The sequence below is a fragment of the Pezoporus occidentalis genome, unplaced genomic scaffold (genome assembly GCF_034315485.1).
Source record: "Pezoporus occidentalis ecotype Australia unplaced genomic scaffold, CSIRO_AGI_Poc_V1 ctg278, whole genome shotgun sequence".
Taxonomy (NCBI): Eukaryota; Metazoa; Chordata; class Aves; order Psittaciformes; family Psittacidae; genus Pezoporus; species Pezoporus occidentalis.
The window spans coordinates 60,246-84,908 of record NW_026914697.1 but is presented as its reverse complement, the minus strand read 5'-3'; the positions used below and the strand labels follow the sequence as shown (position 1 = coordinate 84,908).

General features: G+C 49.9%; 1 protein-coding gene across 1 annotated transcript in view; it reads right to left on the bottom strand.

Annotated features, from left to right (window-relative positions):
* LOC134166988 (fibrillin-2-like) overlaps nt 1-19,805 on the bottom strand; it is a 95,886-nt gene extending 76,081 nt beyond the window's left edge. The window contains exons 1-4 of the mRNA XM_062625176.1: nt 19,644-19,805; nt 18,199-18,375; nt 14,216-14,518; nt 742-824 (exon numbers count right to left, since the gene is read on the bottom strand). Coding sequence (XP_062481160.1) covers nt 742-824; nt 14,216-14,385 — 253 coding nt within the window. The 5' untranslated portion in view covers nt 14,386-14,518; nt 18,199-18,375; nt 19,644-19,805. The remainder of the gene's footprint in view (nt 1-741; nt 825-14,215; nt 14,519-18,198; nt 18,376-19,643) is intronic.
* Nucleotides 19,806-24,663: the final 4,858 nt, after the last annotated feature.

Here is a 24,663-nt window from a genome sequence, read left to right as displayed (position 1 = left end):
ATGATCACTCCTAACACAACAGACATCATTTCCATTGAGAGGAGAGCATTTGCAGCTCTGGGCTCAGTTTTGTACATCTTGCTCCAGACTGCTCTCTATTAGGAAGCACAAGGTGTTTCTCTCCCAAAGTAACTGAGTTTTTGACCCTGAAGATGGAATTGCTTCTGGAATATGGGACCTGTATGAGGTGGGAGATCCCACTAGAGGAGCCTCTTGTTTTCCTCCCACTGTCAACTCCTTTTAGGAAGTTTTGGATAAGGGCATTCAATACAATTCCAGGTGTGCTCCAGTGCAGAAGATTTCTTCAGGAAGCTAAAATACTGGGAGATACCAACATCCCATAGTGCTATCAGCTATTTCGTATGCCCAGGTTATTGTTAGTACCTCCAGGACGTCATGTATTTACTGTGTTTCAGTAGGAAGCACGACCAACTGCAGGTAAAACCACCCCTATGGTCTCCACTGAGAATCCCATTTATTGACTCCTGAGCTGACCTGCACTTCCCATCCAAAGGGCAGGCTCCTTCATCTCCCTATCGAGCAACAAGGAACACCGTGGCAATGGGGCAGCGGATAAAAGGCCAGGCACTAAATGGCACCAGTTGCAACCACCCCAATATAATCAAGCCTCCTGTCCCAGTGGGTTATGAAATGTGTTATCTGCTCAGCTGTGAGACGTGCAGCCCTTCCCACATGGAATTTAGCTCCCTTGGGGCCCTTAACAGGAAGGCGGATACTCACGGACGATGCACTGGTTCCCTCCAGGCAGCGTTTTCCAGCCGGGGCAGCAGTAGGAATGGAACCTCGAGCCACAGACATTGGGTCTGAAAATGAAAAACAATCCTTGTTCTCCTCTGTTTCTGTGCAGTGCATTGGATGAATCCAGCATGGATCATCAGGGATCATCGCTGCGGGAGAGCGGCGGAACAGCTTCTGGTGGGACATTTCTCTGCCAAACCCATTCCCTCGCTGTGAGCTTGAGCAAGGCATGTTTCATCCCCACCAAAGGAGCCACCATACATTATGTCAGGAACTGACTTCTGAGCTCCCTGTGCAGAATGCTCTGGGGTTGTGAGCTTACAGTGACTCTCTCAGGGCTATATGGAGGGTGAGGAACTCAAGGAAAGGCAGGTCTACCCTGACATGAGGCGGCAGCATGGGACCATAGCCACAACGTTAAACATCATCAGTCTAAAACCAGCCCATATGCAGTCTGTCAATGACCTGAGCAACCTGGTCTAGTGGAAAGTGTTCCTGCCTGTGGCAGGGGGTTGGAACTGGATGATCTTTAAGGTCCCTTCCAACCCAAACCATTCCATGAGTCTATAATCAGCTGGAGACCTGCATTTCCCTGTTGTGGGAGCTGTACCTTTGGTCTGTTTTCCTGCCCTTGCTTTTGTTTCTGCCTGGAAATCTGAGTGGTGGGGAGGTTTTCCAGGTTTTCTTGCATTGAATGCCATTCTCAAGCTCCTGCAGGAAGCCAGGAGTGGGAAGGCAGAGGGTGCTGGGGTGGCTGTGCACCCTGCACACAACAACCAGTCTTGGCAGCATCCTGTGGGGCTCAACTACCAGATTGGCTGGGAGAGGGTAGTGGATCCCAGAACACCCTCAATCCATTACCCAGGCACAGACAAGTCTTCCACCTTCAGCATGACTGCAGTAGATGCATAGGAGACACACAGAAGACATGCAGCCAGGATGAAGCATCCATACAATACATATGCAGAAAGCATGGCAACCAAAGCAGAGATGCAGCAGATCCACGAGGGATGCACAGCACATGTAGCATGAACACAGTCACACGGACAGGGCACAGCAGAATCATAGAACCATAGAACGGTTTGGGTTGGAAAGGACCTTAAGATCATCCAGTTCCAACCCCCCTGCCTTGGACAGGGACACCTCACACTAAACCATGGCACCCAAGGCTTTGTCCAACCTGGCCTTGAACACTGCCAGGGATGGAGCATTCACAACCTCCCTGGGCAACCCATTCCAGTGCCTCACCACCCTCACAGGAAAGAATTTCCTCCTTAGATCCAATCTAAACTTCCCCTGTTTAAGTTTGAACCCATTACCCCTTGTCCTGTCACTACAGTCCCTAATGAAGAGTCCCTCCCCAGCATCCCTATAGGCCCCCTTCAGATACTGGAAGCTGCTCTGAGGGCTCCACGCAGCCTTCTCTTCTCCAGGCTGAACAGCCCCAACTTCCTCAGCCTGTCAAAGAAGTGCAGCACGTGTGCAGATGTGCAGCAGACACAGCAGCTGTGCAGCAGATACCCTGCAGGAACGTGGAAGAAGCACAATGCCTTCCAATGGAAGCAGGAACAGGGCAGTGCTTGCATTAATGACAAAAACACTGAGCTGGACTGAGAGCAAACTCTGAGGAGCCCTCTCCTGAGCAATGAGTGATGCTCCCATGTAAAAGCCATCCCTACTCTGCATGGCTGATGGATATCCCTGGGCAGCACGGACCGGGTGGGATGACTTGCTGTGCTGCTCTGCTTCCCAGAGCACCCAGTGCCCTGTATAGAAACTGGGGCAACTCTTTTCCCATCTGACCTGCTTTTGCCCAGTGCCACGTGGCTTCCTTCACCAGTCTCACTAACACAGAACCAAGGGCTGTGCTACAATAACTCAGTGCTATGGTTGGAGGTGGAGGGTGACTCTAGATTTTGATCCTAAAACCACCTGTATTTTCTAAGAGCCTGGGCATCTGCTGCTTTCCTGTGCTTAGAAATCAAAAGGAGACCTTGAATGCAGAGCTGCTTCTGCTGGTATGGATTAAGGTTCCCTTCAGATAGGGGTTGCAGCTCCTGGTTTCATTAGGTTGGATACAGCACAGCTAATGCTGCCACTGGTATTCAGGTGTAAATCTTTGGGTAGAAGCAGACACATGTCTGTGGTTGACATGAACTGGGAAGAGAAGCTGGCTGAGCAGAGAGGTGCAGAGATCCTGCAAAGCCCAAGTTTCATCCCTCAAGTTCCCAGGATGCGGGATGGATGGATGGATGGATGGATGGATGGATGGATGGATGGATGAGCTTCTTTTGGTACAGGACTCCCCATGCAATGTATAGGCAGCCCAGAGACCTCAGCCAGGCACCAAAGAATGCAATTTAACTTCCACCTGAAGCTGTTTGCTCGTCCCCCCTTCCAACACATGGATGTGAACAGCCACGCAAGGAAGGTACCGTTAACCTTCGTACACTGTTATATACCCATTTTATCAGGCTTTTTTGTCAAAGTCCTTGAAGGAAGATGTATCTTCATCAATCCCATAGACTACAACAGATGAAAGTGGAAGCTGAATGGAACTGATACTGAAGTGGGTATTTTGAACTGCGGTGGCAAGTACCACCTTTTCCTATGAGACAGGCAGCCAAGGATTTCATCAGGCTCTGTGCAGGGATGCTGGGAGAGGCCCTGGGCGCCCTGTTACACAGCAAGCTAAAGCACCAGCTCACCATTGTTCCTCCAGAACTGAACCTTTACAAGCATATGCTAAAAATTAGCCGAGTTGCAAAACAAAACATGGGGAGAACCCATTTTGAATGGGTTGAAATTAATGGTGTCACAGAAATGACCTAGAGGGAGAATGAAATCAGGTTTCAAAGCAATAACTCAGTGAGGAGAACACTGCTTTGTGAGAAAAAAAAAAATAACATTTAACCAAATTGTGTCAAAATTGCTTTTGGAAATTAAGAGCAGTCGTCTCAATCCTGGGAACAACAAGCTGGAAGGCCACATTGCCATCAGCAAGAAGGTGTGGATAAAAGGCACGGCATTCAGCTGTTAAACAGCAAACTGCAAGCAGTGTGTGGTGAAGCGCTCCTCGGATATGGGGATGCCAGGGTTAGAGGTAAAATAATCCCAATTCCATAAACTTGCCCTTCACTTGGGTTATTGCTGGTAATCAAGATCCACAGACGTTTCAGAAGCAGCAAGAAACTTCATACCAGGCCTAAACCGAAAACCAAGAGGGTTTTTCTACTCCACTGCTTCGCAGCTTTGCCTCCTTGCTAGCCAGACTATAGCAAGGGGGTCTCATCCAGACACAGTGCAGTCCTGGAGAGACACAGTTGTACTGCTGAGATGCTGCTAGCGCCCGGGTGGCTTCTATTTTGGGTGTTAGAGCCAGGGAGATGAGAGCAGCACTGCTGGTGCAGCCCCACGGTTTGGCTGGTGCAAAAATAGAGCTGCAAGACGAGGCAGATCTTCCCTTATCACCTTCTGTGCCACGAAGGAAAAGGCTGGAAGAGCTCAGCTGCTCAAGAGAACTATTTTCATGGGTGTGAATATGGCTCCAAGGGTGATGCTAAGAAAGGACAGAGGGAAGAGCAATGTTGGCCATAGCATCTTCTTTGTCCTCTTTAAATAAGTAGGATTCTAGAGATAAGCAGGGACAAAGTAAGCATGAATTTCAATTGATGGCACCAAATGCTGCCTGTGGCTCCATCCAAGAATGGGGAGATGCCAAGAAAAAAACCCACTGGAGCAGAGCAAAGTTGTGGCCATGTGATGTGAAAAGGCATGGCTGTTAGCAAGAGAAGCCTTTCTCCCACATCCACAATGGGGTTGGAGGCATGAGCAAGGACTGGGAGGCAATCCATACCACAGGGCTGCTTCAGGCTCAGGGTGCCAGCCCGCCTGTGGGGCCAGAACACAAGCAGCATCTGGCTGTTGCTGTTCGCAGCCTGGGAAAGGCAGCCTGGAGCACTGAGCTGTTGCTCTCTGGCTGAGCAAGCAGCCAAAAAGGACTCGGTCCTGCCAGTTATTGTCAGATGCCCACTGTGACCCCAGAAGAATTCATTGTTAAAGGTAGGAAAGGGCAGACAGCGCAGAATGAGGAGTCCAGGCTGAGAACACTTTGCAGACACAGATGGAAGCCAAAAGCTAAGTTGTAGGATCACAGAATCAACCAGGTTGGAAAAGCCCTTTGAGCCCATCCAGTCCAACCCTTACCCCAGCACTGCCAAGGCCACCCCTGCCCCACGGCACTGAAGCCTCATCTCCATGCTGTGAACACTTGCAGGGCTGGTGACTGCAGCCCTGCCCTGGGCAGCCTGTTCCAATGCCTGAGCACCCTCTGGGGCAGGAATTGTTCCTCAGCTCCATCTAAACCTGCCCTGGTGCAGCTTGAGGCCGTTTCCTCCTGTCCCATCCCTTGTTCCTTGGGAGCAGAGCCCAGCCCCTCCTGGCTCCATCCTCCTCTCAGGCACTTGTAGGGAGCCATCAGGTCCCCCCTGAGCCTTCTCTTCTCCATCTGAAACCCCCAGGTCCCTCAGCCGTTTCCCATCACACTTGGGCTCCAGGCCCTGCACCAGCTCCAGTGCCCTTCTCTGGCCCCATCCAGCACCTCAATGTCTCTCTTGGACTGAGGAGCCCAGATTCAAGGTGCAGCCTCACCAGCACCAAGTCACCCTGAGTTTCCCATTCACCCACAGCTACATCCCCAACATCAGTGCACACACACAGGCTTTTGCCTGCTCCTCCAGCCATGGGCAAAAGGATACCCAGCCAGGCTGAACTCTCCAACCCTTCAGAAAGCTCTGTTTTGAGTAGTAACTGCAATGTCCACCCAGCAAGACACAAAGCTAATGAACCCTTGGCTGCACGCAGTGTGTGCTTTCCAGACAGCAGGCTCAGCAGCCCAGGGTTTGCCTCCCCTGTCGTGAGCAATCAGTGCACCTCAGTTGTCACCGGCCATCAAAAGTGGTATTTTCATTCCTTAAATTAGAGGAAGAGAGATGGGGATGGAAATTGGTGGCTTGCCAGAGCTGGGGTAATTCTCAGAGATGCTTTGATTGGCACAGGGATTGCTCCCATAGCTGGTCATGTTCTCCTTATTGGCTTCATTGGGGGCGATGGAACACATTAATTCAGGGGGCAAAAAAAACCCCACTATAATTCATCACTTTGGGCCAATTTCCTGTTCTTCTCACACTCAGCCAGTGACTGAGGGTACCCTGGCCCATGAGCCTGCTCTGCCTTGGTGCATGCTCAGTGGTCCAGCAAATGTCCTCCCAGCTCATTGCTTTCTTTGTGCCCACCTAGGTCTGGGTACCCTGTGCCAGTGCACGGGGACCCTTTCCCTTGGTTATCACAGATACTCAGGATTTCCCTCCTTGGTACAGCCTGAAACATCTTCCTGCTGGGTGAAAACAGGTCCTGAGCGCTGTGACTCTCCCTCCTGAGCACTGCTTTCCAAGATAGCCTCTGTTCAATGGGAAAAAGACTCTGAGCTAAGGGGGTCCATAGGCCCTAAGCCACGGCTCCCTGGACCAGTCTGAGTTACTTGGTAAGGGCAGAGATGCCAACACTTGACATCTCTTCTCTGCTGCCTTGATGAGGACAAGTCAAAGTTACAGAATAGGTATTTGTTGTATTCAAACTGCTGCTTTTCTGTAAGCGAAGACGCTAAGGAAAGCACTTGCACCAGGTCCCAGATGTACATCGGGCAAGTGGCCAAGCACAAATTCCTTTCTCTTTAAGTGTTTCAAGCAAAACTCTCACTTAAAAACTACCCTCCTGCCCTGCCAAAGTACAACTGGGCAGGGCTGGAGCCCTGTGTTGTATGGAAGAGCGTGCAGCGACTTCCCCACCAGCACATGGGATCAGTGCCTGGTGGTTTCAGGATGAGAAGCGCCTCAGATGAACCATCCCACCACAGACCTAACTGGCAAGAGACTTCACCCGTGATTCTGGGCCTCAAAATAGGTGGGACAGATTCATCAGAGGAGAAATCCCAACAGCAGCAGACCACATCCTAGACTAGATTAGGAGGATCATGGCCACCGGGTCCAGGGGAGTTATCCCCCCCCCTTTCACAACCTCCTAATGTTAGGAACCCATGAAGCTTACTCAGCCTTCTCAATCTTTCTTCTGTCCTCTCTTTGTGTCCTCTGGGTATCCTGAGAAACAGGGAAATCCCTCTTCTACTCTGCAAGCACATCCAGTTTGGGTGCAGCAGTTCAGACAACTCGCATGGGGTGAACGGCAACCCCTTGGCACGTTTACAGTCACCACCTCCCCTGTCCCTTACCTCATTTGCAGGGGTTTTTTCTGCCCTCAGGCTTCAGCTTTGAAATATTTATGGGGAAATCAAACCATCCAGGCACAGATTTAGCCGGTTCTCGATGCACTTCTACTTGTTCAGCTTTAGGAACAACCATCGGCCCAAACACTGCTCCAGATTGCCCCGAGTCCTTCAGATTTTGCTATAAATTCACCAGCTGAGTGACAATGGAGCTAACACCAGGCTAGAGAGGATCCCTGGTTTGACACTGCAAAAAGGAGCGCTGGCTGCTACCCACAGAGCTGCTATTTTAGGGAAGAGACATAGGAGTTTCTTTTTAGGTTACTTGTCCCCTCTCCCCAGCCCTCCTCTTACCATGAAATCCAGTTACCATGAAATCACAGAGTGTGATAAGTTATTTGCTAATGGGAAAGCAGAGTAATTCCACTGGAGAAGCCAGCTGTTCCTATCCTGTTCCCTGTTTAATGTAAGGATATTAACTCAGCCCTGCAAAGGAGGTGCTTAATTCCTCCCACTTGAAACATCACCCTCTTCTTGGGCAGAGCAGCCCAGCATCTGTTTAGCTTTCAGGAATGAGTTCAGATCCCAGTGATTTCAATTAGTTTTGGTCCTAAGAGCTTGATTTTCAAGGTGCAGAGATGCCAACTTCCTGTTACCACCAGTAAAAGCCACAGCCCTTAAGGCTGCCAACAGCTATTTTGCTGGGTAACATTGCAAACCCAAAGGTATTCAGAGCTGAGCACATCCCAAAGCCATTTGCTGAGCTATGGATCACTTCCCTAGGACTCTCTGCAGTACCTGCAATACTCAGCTCAACCTGTGGCAACACAAACCTCTCACCAAAGCCCCACATTAATGGTGGCTCTCACATTCCCTTTACATTCCCTGGCCTCTGGAGCACCCCGACCTCCATCCCCAGGGATGGAGGTGATGGGAACTGGTGCACAGCTCCCTGCTGGTTGCATCACTGAGCACTTCTCACCTCTGCTGCCCTGGTCTCTGCTTCACCCTCGACAAAGGAACTGGGACTCAGAAGACCTTGATATAGGATGCTCAAAGAAAGCTGAGCCCTTCAAGCATCTGAATTCAGCTGTTGATCCTCCACTGTGGCTCTCCTTAAGGAAACTAGGAAGAGGTGGAAGAGCACAGCACTGCCTGCTCCTCCTGCCAGAGCCCAGAAGGGGCTCTACACAAGAGAGATTGGTTTAAGTGAACAGAGGTTATTTTTCCTTGGCTATTTAACAGGAAAGGAAGCCTTGATTTAAGCAGTTATTCTTATCTCAGGTTTTATGTTTTAGCAATTTTATCCCAGAAAATGGAGGATCTGAAGCTAAAGAGAGTCACCCCATAGACACCTACTTCACCCCTTTCTTTAGTTAACCAGGACAGTGCATGGTACCAAAATAGATGCCTTTTAACTGAGCAATTATAGTTTCAAATGAAGTCACTCAGGTGCTTACTGGGTTCAGTTCTGTATTATTAAAAAATGGGGAGAAATTCAATTATGCTTTCCAGATGGTTATTACATTTCTACTTCTAATACATATTAAATTCTCTTTGTCTTGAATTGAAACAGCATCAACTGGGCCTTTTTAATGTTTGATGGTGCTTCTCCCATCTCTGTGGCCAGGGTTAAATTTCCTGCCATAAATCAGAGCAGAAAGCAGATTTCCAGGAACAGGTTAACTCTTCCCTTTGGGAAGCAGCATTACCAACTCTCCCATCTTTTCCCCTCCCCCTTGAATTCGGAAATCAATCAAAACTCCAAGTACAATCCTTAAAGCTTCCAACAAAACCCGTTCACTTCTCCACCAGATAACCCCTGGCCATGCCAAAGTCGCCTTCATGCTCCCTGCCAAGAGCAAGAGAAACCAGCCTAGGCCAGAAGTCCAAGATCAACCCTTTCACAACCTAAATCAAAGCACAAGGAAAACTTAGGAACAAGAGTCTTCAGTCAGAAGTTCCCATCTGCTGCCTTCATTTTGTTGCTTCTACTTCAGCTCTAGCTTCATGAATAAAGGTTTACACACCTGGAGTGGGTGGACCTGGAAGCAACCAAAGAGATAACTCAAGAGATGCTCAAGAGACAACTGGATCACAGCGCTGGAAGCTCCAGGTGCGCCTTTAGTGAATGATGCCCACTCGCTCTAAACTTGGCTTTAGCAAGCCTCAGAGCACAGAGCCCCACATCCTGCCCAGGGCAGGAATGTGATGGGGCAAGGCAAGAAGGATCTGCTACAGTTGAACCATGCTCTTCCTCAGAGCTTCTAAGTGAAGATGCCCAAAGCTTTTCCCTTGCAGATGGAGTCTGCAACATGCGTTTCACTGTCTTGTAAGAAAACCCAGGATTTAGAATGAAATAGAAGAGGATATTTCAGTTGAAAAGGCCCTACAGTCATCACCTAATCCAACTGCAATGACATGTGGGCAACCACAAGCAGCACGGTCCATTTCAGATCGTTCTCCTAAGAACTGGAGGGATGCTGTTACTCTTTGGTTACACATGGTTGCTGTTTCAGTTGTAGTTAGTGACGTACCCCATAGATTTGCTTTTTTAAGCATTTAAATCACCATAGTTACTGGCTCTTTTTCACAAGCAACCCACACAGTCAGTCTGAGAGTGTCTGGTAGCCTAAACCATAGCATTAAGTTAAGCAATGGGACATTTTAGCTGCCTCTTAGTAGCACCTTGGTTCTTATTCTAAACTGGATTTCACATTCAAGCAAGTTCCCTACAAGTTTGAGGTCAAGAAATCAACTTTTTCCTAAGGAATGAAAGCTGAATTTCCATATTTAAAGGACTTTACTTCGAGACGTTGAAGAAATCAGTACCTCTCCCTAGACTCGCAGCAGCAGCAGAGATGGAACACTGCAGGAAAGATTCACTGACTCCCTCTTAAGGCTTTCTCCTTTCAACAAAGTCAACTAAAACACTGATCTTAAACTTGGCAGAGGCAAAATCGGGGCCTGAATCATGAAACATCTGACACCACAGGTTGTGCTTTGGGCATCAGCTCTTTTTAAAGGCACATGTTTCCAATAAACCTAAAGCAAGTGTGAAGAAAATTACAGCTGCTGCTGGACGCCCGTTTGTAATCCCTGCACCGAGATCCCTGTGGAACTGCAATGTCAGGGATGGAGTCGAGTTAAACCACTGCTGGGAGTCATCTGCTCCTTGTGCACATCTTGGAGTAAACTATTAAAGGGATGAAGCTCATCTCTATGTGCAGCCTCCCCTTGACATTGAATAGCATGCCCCATCCCTGGCAGTGTTCAAAGACAGGTTGGACACAGGGGCTTGGAGCAAGCTGCTCCAGTGGAAGGGGTCCCTGCCCGCGGCAGGGGTTGGAGCTGGAGGAGCTTTAAGGTCCTTTACAATACAAACCATTCTATGAGCACCCCAGCATAAGCTCCAGTTGTTTAGCTTGGTGCCATGTGGCTCAGAATCACAGCCTATGGCTCTCCATCTCTACTGATCTACGCTCCCAAGCCTAGGGTGGTGGATGAAGAGCTCATTTACCTCCCAGCAACTCCTCTTCTCTTGCTGTTGCGCGGTTGCAACGTGCTTTTGCTCTCCAGTGCCCAGTGTCAAGCTGCAAACTAAGGAGGTGTCAAAAATCTACAGGAGGGCAGCTTAGAAACTGCTCTTATTCCCCATTCCCCACACTTCATTTAGACATCTCTGTCTTTTTGTGCAAGTCAGAGCAACGCAAGAGGTAGAGCCAATGCCTCCCCCAGCAGCCTCTCTTCATCCATCTTCTCAATTGCAGTGGCCATTCCATAATTAATGGGCCTGACATAATTAGTTGTGTTTAAAGTCAGGCTGTAGCTGAGCCTTTCTTCTGACTTGAAAGAACAGGCAGCCATGAACTTACAGGAAATCATTCTGCCAGCAAACAGCTCAGCTGGCTGCAGACTAATCATCTTTTCTTTCCCCTTTGTTAAACACATTCTTGCTCTTGGAAACTGTTCAATAGTTCATTAAACTAATAATCCCATTCAAATCTTGCCTCAGAAATGGATTTGTCAGTGCTGGGCCTTTCAGGAGACGGTCATTTTCAATTGCCTTTACTTTAATGGGTTTAAGGATAGATTAAATCACGGCTTTGGCTGTGATTTATTGCTCCACGGTACTGTTATTTGTAAAAGCATTGTTTGAATAACAGCCTTGTTTATTTTGCATTTATTTCATATTTTTCCCTTTAGAAAAGGAGACTGGGATGGGAACAGAGCCCCAAATAAATGGTTCCAGCAGGAATCCATACAATCTTTCCTCCTGCACTGCTGAAGCCTCATTTACCAGTAAGGCATCTACAGGTTCCTAGTGCACAGCCAGTTCCCTCTAGCAAGGAGACCCTGTGCTGGTCACAGGTACCAGACAGCAGTTTCTCACTACAAGCTTTATGACATAAAAAGGCCCATGTGATGCAGCTAAGCTTTGCTGTAGTTTAATTCCAGTTCTACTTCAATTCCTTCCATGCAACCCTCAGAACTAAAGAAAGCCTCAGAACTGAAGCCATTTCAGATGAACCTTTGGATTGAAATTAATCTCTCTATAACAAGAGAAACTTGCACAGAGCAAATGCCAAAGCAAATACATGACACAATGTCGAACTACTCAAACAAAGCCACAGATAAACACCTTTAAGAGGTTCAGGTGGATGTTTGGAGGTGTGGTATCAGAATACATGGGTCCACAAATCACATAAGCCACCGGCGTGCCTCCACTGTAAAAGAACACCAGATATCTATAAGCAACCCTACCTTCCTTCACACTCAAAGCTGCACCGAGAAAACTCACTGTCCATTCATTTCTCTTGCTGCCTCACTGCTAGCCTGTGAATGAAGCAAACCTTCAACGCTGGCTCCTCTCATTTCCCCCAAAGTGTATCAAAGTCTCTTAAATTCCACAGCAGCAAAGAACCCTGATGCCTTAAGGCAGCAAAACCCAGGTCAGGGGAGATGCTGATCCAAAGCTGCAACTCTCCAGCATTGTTTCAAGCCAGAGCATCAGGACAAGGGACTGGTGCTGTTTGGGGAATCTGGGTCTGTGGCTCTGCAGGAGATGGCTTGCACTGGCTGCCAGACCCATCTACAGCATTGTGGCTGGTGACATCCGTAGCTGCTTTCTACGCCAAGCAGAACATTACTTAGACCATCACTCTTCAATAGGTTTCTCATCTCAAGCGGTGTCGTCTGCCCTTAAAACAGAGATTTTGGAGAGAGATTGCTGAAGGGCTGGAAATCCTGATGCAGAGACTGGAACACAAAGCCTAGGAGACTCTCAGGGCCGCTTGACACAGAGCATGGGAAGCCCCTGGGGCAGAAGCTGCAGCCACGCTGACTTCTGCCAGCTTCCACTGCGATTCCCTCCCTCGAATCCCTGCTCTCCTAAGGGCCAAGAAACAATGGCTCTTCAGTTGCCTCACATTCAAGCTGCACACATCTCCTCAAGCAGACCCTGCGCTTACCCCAGTGGGGTTTTTGTTTCTTTTCCTACAGCAATTGCTTCAGAGGGCATGATGGAAGTAGAAGAGAACATGAAGGAGGCAGCGGTGTGGTCCTCAGCTCTCTGCAGGGCACCGGGAGCCAGACACTTCGGGTCCTGCCTCGAACTTACTGTGTGGCCACTAAAGAACTTACACAACCAATAACTGGGTATTGCTTTCCTTCAATGCTGCTCCATGTCTGAGGCTTTAAAGTACAGAAGGGATTTCAGGAGTCATTTCTAACTTGGGAAACTGGGCTTCAGTTTTAAAATGCACTAGGGAGTTGGACCTTTAGAGTCACCAAGAGTTAAAGGGATTGAAGCAGTAAATCAGTGTTTGAAAACAGGATTTGGTCAGCTAAGACACCGAGTGCTGGAAGACCACTGGACACCAGTGACCTCCTTCCTGGTCCCATAGGGAATGGAAAAAGTCATTTCCTCGCTCTGCCCTTCTTTTCTTTCCACAGGGCTGTCTGAGACACCGTTACCCACGCACACAACTCCTTCCAATGCTTTCTAACCCCACTACGAGCACAGTAATCAATCACACACAGCCCCAGGCGGCCAGGCTGAGCAAGGATCTCTGGATCTGGTACACTGCCATCCCATCCTTCTCAAGGAAAAGCCTCATCCCACTTAGCCCTAAAGGTCTGGGAGGTTTCAGCTGATGGACTCCAAGAGAAGAGCACGACGCAAGCACTCACAGGTCATACTGGGGGAGACACAGGGTGTCCCTACCCTGCGGGGGAGCTTTGGGTAGCCACATTTGAGAGGAGCAAACCCTCAGGACCCCCCTTGCTCACGGCTCCCGAAGGCAGCGCGGCAGGAGGCAATGGACACGCACGTTGGGATTGCAGGAGCAGACGCTGCCAGCCCTGCCCCGGCAGCTCAACGGCCGGGCTCCGGGTTGCGGCTCCAGCCCAAGCCCAGCGCTTTGGGCTGTCCGGGCTCCAGCCCATTCAAGAAGCATTCCCCAGCAAGCGCCGGAGCAGTCTGGCGCGGGCCAGGCTTCGCGCGTGTATCACGTTCTGCTCCCATCCTGCCCACTGACACAGGAACACTTTCCAAGAACCACAGCCAGGAGGACTTAAAATAACCCAGAATCGGCGCCGGGGCCAGGAACCATCTTGAGAGCCTGCACACGCTGCTCGGCTCCAGCACGAGCCTTTCCAGTTGAGCCCTGTCTCCCTCCTCAGGTGGGAAACGCTGCTCCTGGGTCCAGCTCCGGTGAGACCACAAGCCACAGCCATGCCGGGCATCAAGGCACCGAGTGTGAGACCTTCCCATTTCAACAACCACAAGAAAACAGTTATCGGAGGTAACAACCTCTCGCTACAGCCCAGAGCATTGACTGGAAGCAGAGAGCCGAGGGCAACCCCAGGGTCAAAACCTGGGTTGACAGAATCCCCCCCCAGCCCCAGCCATCACCGCCCCAGACAGGCAGGTTGTGGATGGCTGTTCATAGCCAGAACCTCACTTGAGCCCTGAGGTGCTGCGATCCCCAAAACAAAGCAGCAGAGCTCAGCACCCAGCTCTGCTCATATGGGAGTCAGCCTGGTTGTCCCCTGTGGCATGAGCTCTCCTCCTACCACAGGCCTGCAGAGCAGACTCCTTCCTGAGCTCAAGGAAAGCCAATTCTGTACACATCTCCAGATCCTGCTTTGTAAAATAGAGAACATGAAACTTACCCTCGTAAAGTGTCTTGGCCTCTTCTTCGCACTCTGTTTGCTGGCTGCCTTTCCTCGTAGCCTGCGAATCTGTCTGTCTGCAAGTCCCCTTCATATTGACCCTGGGCTTGTTCCACATAGAGAACTGCTGTACATCCCAGCATGAACCTGGCCAGCCATAATACCCCCATGATGGCACAGACTCCTCGATTCCCCCGGCCGCCCCGAATGCTTGTTCCAGCTGGAGGGTCCCTGCTGCCTTGGTCGAGGATGGGTTTTGGCAGCAGCCCCCGAGTGCCAAGGTGCCGTCCTGCTGCTCCCTTTCTAGAAGCAAAAACAGAGGAAAGAGAAAGACACGAGAGCTCTTAAGGGCCTTCATAGCCTCAAAATGAACAATCACCCCCAGCAGCCCCTCCCCAGAGTTAATACAGTGGGACCATGCAGTCCCCATCAAGTCTGGCTCCTTGTACCTGCAGCCAACCCGTTCACATCATTCCCTCTCACAGCATCACTAAACCTTTCTTTCCCAAAGAGGAAACCAAGAGAAGATCTCCAAGACCCATGGTTCTGCCCTTGCAGAACCTCTATTCTCCTGCCTTTCTGATGGAGAAGTGAAGAGTGACAAAAGCACATCCGCCCTCTGCCTGCCCATGGTGGTGGGTTATGGCACTGAGCTCAGCATCGTGCCTTGGTTCAGAGGAGCAACAGGAGATGTTACGAAGAAGCAAGAGAACTTTGAGAAAGAGCAGATCCTATCTATGGACCACCTTCCCTGGTCCCAGAGCAATGTTTTACTGCATTGTACTCCAGACAGGCCATGGCATGGAGATCGGTTGCTGGAATATCTGGTTATTGTGGCTGGCTGAGGGGAGGGATCTGCTTGCAGACCCATGAGAGGGACATGCACACCAGGGAGGTGAAAGGATCATCATGGGCTGCAGTGGGATGGAAGAGCATGACCTGGGGCCAGCACATGAGGACACAGTGCATTGAGCTAAGCTTGGTTTCCATGGAGGATGAAGGGCCAGAGGAAGGTTGGGCACGCTGGAGGGATGCAGAGCTGCTGAGCTGCGACAGGCACTAGAGGCCATGAGGAGGAGGAGGATGCAGGCTTCAAAGCCTCTGTGGAGGGGATGGAGTAGAGCAATAGGGGCAGGAAGGAGACTCCCAACACCTCTTGCTGCACACACACCTTGGGGAAAGCACAGCACGGTCGAGATGGCCGTAGCTGGGCAGGGCCCAGACCCAGAGCTTGGTCCTGAATCACTCCAGGGCACATCCTGAGCCCCCAGAGCCCCTCTGCCCTGAGCAGAACAAGGCCCCTTCCTGGGGGGAAAGGCTTGAGCCCTGCTCCCCTGAGGGCAATTGCATGGCTTGGGGGTGGGTGTCCATGGGGACAAGGAGCCCACAGTGGTCCCTTTAGTTCAGTCCTTACAGCAGCCATGAGAGGCTTTGGGGGGCAAAGGGAAACAGCCCTGGGAAGGGGCACAGACCCTGGCACAACACAGACACCCCCCCCAAGTTGTCACACTCCTTGTGACAAGGCAGTAGCTTCGTGCTGCAGGGCTGTATGGGCAGGCTCAGGGTGGGAGCCCGGGGGGGGCTGTAAGGAACTGGTTAAAAAGGCTCCGTAAAAGGGATTACAGAGGAACGCACCCCACAAACTGGCCCCCTTCCTCCCCAAACCTCCCAGCTCTGCCTGTGCAAATGGGGCTGGGGAGCCCTTCCTTCCATCCTTCCTCCTCAGCAGCAGGAAGCATCTCTCACCTCGAGACCCCCAAGAGTTTGTTCCTTCAGGGAGGAATCCTCATGGGTCGTGTCCCCCCCAAAAGAGTGGAAAAGCATCTGGTGCTCCTGTGGAGGCTCCGAGCCCACTCCGGCGGGGAGGGACAGGGCCCCCGAGCCTCCCCTAACTGTCCCCCTTGCTTTCCCACTGCAGCGCTTTCCCGTTCCAGCCCGGCCCCACAGCAGGCAACAGGAAAAAAAAAACAGCCTAGAAAAGGCAGAAAAAGTGCCCGAAAGAGACAAAATAAATAAAGCAATTGTGAGAATATTAAAGATTTTAGAACTAAACCCTCATTGCTCCCGGGGAACCGCGCTGCTCTCGAGGGCAGGCTTTTTTCAAGGTCTAGTGTTTCAATGAGAAAGAGTGGGAAGGGAAAAGGCAGGGCTGGGAGCAAAGGCAGAGACAAAGAAACTGCCCTTCCTGCAGCCCTAAGAGCTCTGCTTGCTTCCCTACACGCGCCTGTCTGCTGAAGGCTGGGGTAGGAATATCCCCAGTGAGACAAAAGGGAGAGCTTCCCTCTGCTCCCGAGGTGGGGAACAGATGGAAAAAGGAGGTCATAAAAAGCAGCGCGAAGTTGTGCTCTTCAGGACATTCCCAGCCTTTGTGCTGAGGTTTAAACTGCAGAGAGTCCAAGCGCATCCATTTCCTCCCGGAGCAACGAGAAGCGTGACAAATGATCGATACACAGGCACGTACCCCGAGAGCGTTCGCACAAGGCTTGCTAAGAGAGTATGGAAAAGCCATTCACACCACCAAAAGACAGCTTAAAAAAAGAAGGCTCGAAAAGGATTTTTAGCTCAAACAACCCCCTGTAAGAAATAGCAAAGAGAATCAATCACTGAATCGGAGCTGAAACTGAGTTTGGAGGGAACCAGGAGAGAAGTTTCCAACCCATGCTTTTGAGTGTGCAAATGAAACCAATCCATTAAAATAACAATGTGCAAATCACAGTTAACACGCAATTAGGCAGGCAAACAATCAGGCAGATAAAGAGAAAGAAATCAGCTCTTAGCTATGCAGCTCTGGATTTAAGTCTGTTTAAATACCTTTACGTCCTGGAACTGGTGATGTGCCCAGAGCTCCTTTGTTTAGTGGAGATCTGGGCAGAAAAGAAGGGACTAAAACCCTCACTCTTGAAGGAGAGAAGAAAAGGTACAGCCTCATCCAAATTGGACAGGGGGAGGGCCTTGCGCCGGGGAAAGGGGTGCAGGAGGAGTGGGAGTAGCAGAGGACAACCCTACCGCATTCTTCAGCCAAAAGTCTTTCACTTCAAGGAGGGGCTGGGGGAGAGGTTGGGTTTAGCAGGAGCCGTCTGAATGCAGACGTGATTATCACCTAAGCATTCCTCCTTTGGGCCGCTTCATTAGGGAGCGCTGGCAGCTCCAGCTTGTCCCAAATTTCGGCTGGAGCTGCAGGAGGCAGGAGGGCATTAGTAACAGTGACTTCACATCAAAAGGGTTGGGGGAAAATAATTCATTTCCAATTTGGGACTTACATTCTTCTTTTTTTCCCTCCCTTTTCTTTTTTTTTTTAGTGGTATGTTAAAAGTAGCAAAAAAAACCCCAACTGATTTCAAGTAAAAGGCACTTTTCTTGCTGATTATTTTCCTATCATTAGTACAACCATAATGAAACAACGAAGGAAAGATGGACTTGAAGGATAAGTGACCCAGCTCAAAACCTTCACACTCAAAAGATACCTCAGCTCCACAGGACAAAATCTCTGCAGTTAAAAACACTTCCTCCCAATACCTATATTTAAAGGAAAAAGTATTTGGTGATAAAAAGTCTAAACTCTATATCTTTATAAAAATACTTTATAAGTATTTGGTGATATAAAGAAAGAACTTTGCCTGAATGGCAGCTCCCAGTCTCATTCCACTCTTTTCCTCCATGCAAAAATATCCTGCCTCTTGCTTTCAGAATCGTTACTGATGGCTCTGCTTTAAATACTATATAATAAGACACACATGGCCTCCTCCTCCTCCTCCCTGAGCTCCCTCTGCTCTGGGCCACTGCACGCCCACAGCCTTGCCAGGAGGTGGAAGTCCCCCAGCTTGCCAGAAGGCTCCTAAAAGCCCAAACCCAGCTGCTTTTCAGGTCAAAGAGGTTCAGAGAGGTCTCTGCATCAAACGGAACCCAAACGGGCTGTGCACACCCCACCCCACAGCCCAGGATGCCTCCTCGTTAGCCCACCATCTGGCTCGGAGCTCCGTTACCTCTTTACACCCAGCAGATGAGGGTTCAAATGCAGCTATCGGCTCAATTCCCAGAGGTGCAGAAATTCCAGGGCAAGCCCCAAGCTGACAGGGATCCTGTCATCTCTTCTGCTCCTTTGAAATGTCCTCCCTGCCTTTCTTTGTTCTTTGGGCTCTTCCTCATCAACCCCCTACAAGCTTTATAGAAGTCAGAATGATGCTCAGCCTAATTAGCAGCAAACTTGTGGGGACTGACAGGGAAAAGGCAGAGCTCGTTTGCATGGGCAGCCAATAATGGAGCATTGCAAGGAATGCAGTGCTGTCAACACATCTGCAGAGCTCCACAAGATACAGAAACCAGCTCCCTGGCCTGATCCTGCAATACCCATTTCAGTTGGAGTAAGTGTGGGCTTTACCAGGTTGAGAATGGCAGGACTGGGAGCAGAGGAGCAATGAGAGCACAACCACAAACTACCTTTTCCTCCCTCTCAAGGGCACAGCAAGCTGGTGACAACTGCTGGGCCAAACAGTTGGCATTGCAGTCCAGTCTAGCTTCATCCTTGCTAACACCTACATTGTGCTCATCACATTTATGTGGGCACCACATAGGCAAAAGCATTCGGACACCTGAAAATGTTCACAGGATCTCTTGGATTTGCCCAGAAATCTGTGACTTTTGGCCACCAAATATTGTAAAACCCAGCCCAAAGCAGGTGATATTACACAAAGGGACATTACACAAAGGGACAAGTTGCATGGCTTCTTCTGCAGGTACTAAACCAATCACAGAGCTTCACTTTTGGAAAGCATTTGCAATGCCAGTTAGATTTCATTTGGGTCTAGGTTATCCGGGCTTAGAATAGATGCTATCCCGTGTCTCACCTCTGGCATGATCCTGCTCAGCCCACTTCCTCTGCTAATTCACATATAAGTGATTTCAGAGAACACATTTAAGGAACATTTCCTGGGTACATTTGCTCTCCTCTCTCTCTGAGGGCTGCAGTGGGGCACAGCCCTACAAGTGACTGGCACATAAGTGAAATATGCCTCCCCCCTTGCCCTGCCTTCCACCACAGAGGGTTAAGAAGGGGTTTAAACCTCTGTGAACACGATGCTGTTCGCTCCATCCCTGATTTTCTAGAGCAGGGCTTTGCAGCGCAGCTGCATGTGATTAGGGCATAGCAAGCCCCAGGATTCAGGCAGCCCAGCAAGATCTCATTCAAAGTCTCATTCAAGCCTCCAACCGGTTCTTTATTTCCCTGCCATCGAATGCTTGTTGCCGGCCACAGGGAGTTACAAACACTTGTATGTGTTTGTCTAGCTCCCCCATCTGTTTTCCCCCTGGGTGGCTGGGTGGTTTGGCATTGCTTTTGTGCATGATAACATCCATCCCGATCATTCCTGCCTCTACCTGGTCCCAAGCAGCATGGAGAAGGCAAAGTGAATACCTAAAGCATCTTACCTACCTCTGCTATGGGCATCCAATATAGCTCCTTAGCTCAAGCTAGGGATGGAAGAGGAAGTTGGAAGGAAATTCTTCTTTCTTTCAGGGAACAGCGGGGTGCACATCAGCCCCCTGAGAAACAAGAAGCAGTGGGACAGACACTGCTTCAGAGCTCCACAAAACCCCACAAACTAAGAGCCCTGAAGCATAAGGAGCAGTAGGATGGTTAAATAGCCTACATGCAATTACCCTCAATAAAAAGCAACTGTCCTGCTGCAGGCTTTAGGAGTCAAATGGAGAATCCCTGTCTTAGTATTCCCTGAAAGAAAGAAGTATTTCCTTCCAACTCCCTCTCAGTCAAACAACAGATCTCTTTGTAGCAGCAATTGCTCCAGGAGAGCAACACCAACCGCTCTTCTAGCTACGGCTGCCTCACTGATAAATGTAAGTGAGAGAAATTCTCTTACTTTGGCCCCTGCAGCTTCCAAATCGTACCCAAGGAAAACTCCAAGAGCCCAAACTGTTTGGAACGCACGTGAGGTGCAGTACATCGAGTATCCCACTAAAAACCCCTGCTTGCCAGCCTCTGCAAATGAGCACATGCGGTTTCATGCCAACCGCAGTGTTTGAGATCGCCGCCTGCAAAGCAGAACGCCTTGCCTTAGTTCACAGGGCTGCCACGAAGATAAACTGCTTGTGAAGTGGTTCAGTTTTAATATGGGATTCACAGTGGGGGAAATGCTCCTAGTTAATTATTGTTATTAATGATGTGCTTACAATAGAGCTGTACAAGGAACTGATATTTTTTTCTGCGCTGGACGCGCTGAAAAATGAAGAGCAAGGAAGACTCGTTCTGGGGTGATGTGATGAGCATTTTAGCTTGACATGAACATATAATTTGACTTTAAACAACGAGCTTTTGGGTTTGGAGGGGGCTTTAATTCATCTTAAATGCTGATCTTTGTTCAAGCTCCTGAAATGTTGTTTTGAGAGGAAAAAGGACAGCACGTCGTTTTACCTTTAGTGAAAAGAAAGATTCGCCCGTCATGGATTTCCTGTCAAAAGCATTTGACAAACTGGGTAGAGATTTACAAGTTTTTCACAGGATGAGGCCAGGAATTCCTGCCCTGTCTCCTGTGTGCCTGGACTGAACAATGGGAATAAATAATGGATCTGATCATGATCCAGGTAGGGAAAAAGATGCCATCGCTTCACTTTGATGCACTTGCATGTGGCAATCCTATAGGAGAATAGTCTGCGATCCTCATTAATTAACATCATTATAATGATGCAGATGCACGGGGAGAGTGTTTGAAGCTGCTTAGGAAGCTAACTTCAACATTTGCTTCTCAATGCTTGGCTCTTCTGGGCTGTGCATGGCATCAGGACCCTACAAATACACTGTGATGGGAATCTGGCACGTCAGTTCTGTTACACGTTATTACACCTCTCTCTTGTGTTCCTGCACTGAAGTGCAGCAGGCGATGTCTTCAGTCCTATCAGTGACTGACAAACCCCTGGAGCAAAGCTGAGTGAAAGTAGCTTCAGCTTTTCCATGTCTGACTTCATTGAGTGTAATGTAAAAAACGCACTTGCTAAAATTAGCCCCTGTTGCTTCTTGCAAGATGACACAATTGGGCTCAGGACAGCAACAGCTCTTAATCGTGATGTCATCTGAAGAAAAGAAATCAAGATCAGGCTCTTGTGCTGAGAACTGAGGTCAGGGAATGTGGGATTTTGCTGCTGCTCCAAGCTCCCTGCAAGGCTGTGTCCTGGCAAGCCCAGGGCTGCTCGCTCTAGCTCTGAAACAGAGAAATGAAGAGATCTGATTTAAAGGGAATGGTGTGGATGGTCTGAGGAGGATGCACAGCGTGGCTGATCTGAGAGCCTTACGGTGCTGGGGTGAGGGATGCTGCCAGAGGGCAGAGAGGTGGTCACTGGGACCAGCTACATGGATGACGGTGATGGAGAAGGATCCTAGCAAGCCAGACAGCTGTGGGTATGGGCTCCTCCTCGGTAGGGAGCTCCTGGATGGAGCTGTGACCCCGTGGGTTGCCCCCATAGGCCCAGCACAACCTGCAGATCATCCCTTCCTCCTGCAGCCACTCCAGCATGTGGCCAGAGTCCTGTCCCCAGGGTGCTTTAGGACACTGCTCCCGGGTGTTCTACAGCATCCCCTGGGTTTTGTGAGATGAAAACAGAGCCCAAGAGACAAGTCCCATCTTCCTTCAGGGACGATCACCCCATCTCTCTGTACTTCAGCTTCTGCCCCCCTACAATGGGGGCCTGATGCCGTCTCCTTTTGAAAGGTTTCTGCAGTGAATAGGAGTCAAAAACAGACGCCGGGAATTTCCAGAAACTTCTCATCAGATTTCATAACATATCTGAGATCAAAAGTGGAACCTGTCAGCGCCACAGGAAGCATTTAAAGGCAGTCACGAACAAACTCAGACAAAGGTTTCCTCAGGGAAATGCTTCCACATTAACTGTTTCACTTGCTTTCCAGTTTCGCACACAGCCTAGCATGATCAACAGGGTTTTAACATCAAACCAGACTGGTTTAGCATCTTATCTGACACCCTAAATAACGCAGCCCCGACCAGTCTTGCTGTCTCACCTTTTGCCAGTCTGATCACTTTTGTTTCATGGAATCCCAGAGTGGTTTGGGGTGAAGGGACCTTAAAGCTCCTCCAGCTCCAACCCCTGCCACGGGCAGGGACCCCTTCCACCGGAGCAGCTTGCTCCAAGCCCCTGTGTCCAACCTGGCCTTGAACACTGCCAGGGATGGGGCAGCCACAGCTTCACCTGAATTCAGTGTGGATTAACCTGGCTGAGAGTCCCAGGTTACCCACCCTGAGACCTCAGGCTTCAGGCAGGGCCGTTTAGACAGGACCAGCTCAGATCCAGATCCCGATGGTTTTCCCTCTGGAAGATCTGCATTGACCTCAGGGTGGAGGGCAAGGAGCCAATGGAGATGATCAGATCTTTCCAGAAACATCCCCTCACTCCGCACACACATCTGAGGCATTATGTTCCTGTGGGCACTGGGATGCAGACGGAACCACACAGACCCATCCGCTTCTCCGCACAGCAAGGATGGACCCCGAGGTACCACTCCTGATAAGCTGCTCTCAGTGTCCTGCTCAGGCCGAGGCTCCCTCCTGTGTGTGAGCTTTGCAGTCTTAGAGCCTGTGACCGCGGTTGCAACATTCCTTTTGTTTTCTAGGAATTCGACTCCACCAAGGAGGGAAACCACAGGGAAATTGTTTCAGTGTGCGCTCGGGATGGGGAGCGCAGGGATGGGGCCGAGGCGTGATGTCTAACCCCCAGCTCCACGGCCAAGATGCTTAAAACAACACAGGTTTATTTCAACCTAAGGAAAGGAACGTTTTTCCTTCTCTTTAGCTTGGCAGGCAGCGGCGGGCGGGCTGAGCCCAGGCAAGTGCAGATCAAAGCCAGGCCAGGCTGCTGCGAGAACTCAAGCCCTGGACATTTATTAAGCTTTGATTCATAAAAAGCCGCGCAGTGAGTGCAGTGGGATTGCACTGTGGAACTTCTGACAGGGGAGCTGCCTTCCTTAGCAGGAAAATTGCCTCTTTCTCCCGCCAGCAGTAAGGTGATCCCTCCTTTTCCTGTGACATTCCAACAAGGGATACAAACACCTCTTCTTGTTGCCCTCAGGTGGGCTGGATGGAGCCTGCATCCAGCCCTTGCTTGAGGTGGTGGGAGTCTCGCAGCCGTGGCGTGGTCATCACCAGGCAGATGTGAAGTCTCCCCTCCACAGCCCCAAAGAGGCGCCCGGTACCCTCATTTCCCTTGGCTGAATGCAAAGTCCCCCATTTTCAAACCTTCTTTTTCATCTGTAGCTCTTTTCTCCCCTTTGTGCAATCTGCAGCACAGAAGTTTAACTTGGCAACGGTGTTGGAACAGATGGAGAACACTGGACCAACTCCCCAGATCCCAGGAACTTCTGCTCAACGCTGCATGCAGGATTTCCAGCCACTTACTGTTTGCATCTGCCAAGGCAAAGCCTAGAAACAGTTTTCAGATAGAGAAGTTGGAATTTGCTTTAGGACATCAGAAACGCACAAGTCACCACATGAGCGTATTCCCCAGTGGAAGATCCAAAGTCCTCAGATTCCATGGGAACTAATTTCTAAGTGAAAACAAGAGGAGAACTTCAGGATTAAGCCTAGAACCATAGAATCCAGCCTGGTTTGGGTTGAAGGGACCTTAAAGCTCCTCCAGCTCCAACCCCTTCCACTGGAGCAGCTTGTTCCAAGCCCCTGTGTCCAACCTGCCCTTGAACACTGCCAGGGATGGGGCAGCCACAGCTTCTCTGGGCACCCTGTGCCAGCGCCTCAGCACCCTCACAGGGAAGAGCTTCTGCCTAAGAGCTCAGCTCAGTCTCCCCTCTGGCAGGTTAAAGCCATTCCCCTTGGCCTGTCCCTACAGGCCCTTGTCCAAAGCCCCTCTCCAGCTTTCTTATTGGCCCCTTTAGGTACTGGAAGACTGCTATGATATAATATCCCTTCCTACAAGTCACTTGGTACAAGTATCAGTGTGGTTAAACCCAGAGCCAGCTTATCTCAAAGACAAAGATCAGGCAGAGCCTTAAGAGCACATCCACCCGCTCCCAAGCCCAGCTGTGAGCAGAGCCCAGGTTGGGTCATTCCTCAGGGGAGAGAACATCCCTCTTTTTCCTCTCAGTGCAAACGGATGAGTGAAAAACATGTTGGTGCTCATGAAGGCTGTGCACAATCCAAGGCCAGAGCAGTCAGTTGACACAAGGAGACAGCAAGGGAACAATCCCACAGGGACTGGAGGGGAGCAGAAGGCAAAAGCTCCCTCTTTTCCATCGTAAGGTGGTTACTGGTCTCTTTACAACGTGCAGTAAAGGACAGGCTGGTTAAAATTACAACAAGCACAACTCCATAAGGTTTACAGAGAGCTCTGGAATGGTGATGGGTAGAAGTCTCCTGCGGAAAGCGGATTTTTCTAACAGGAATGTTGTTTGAAGGGCTGGAATCATCTCCAGATTC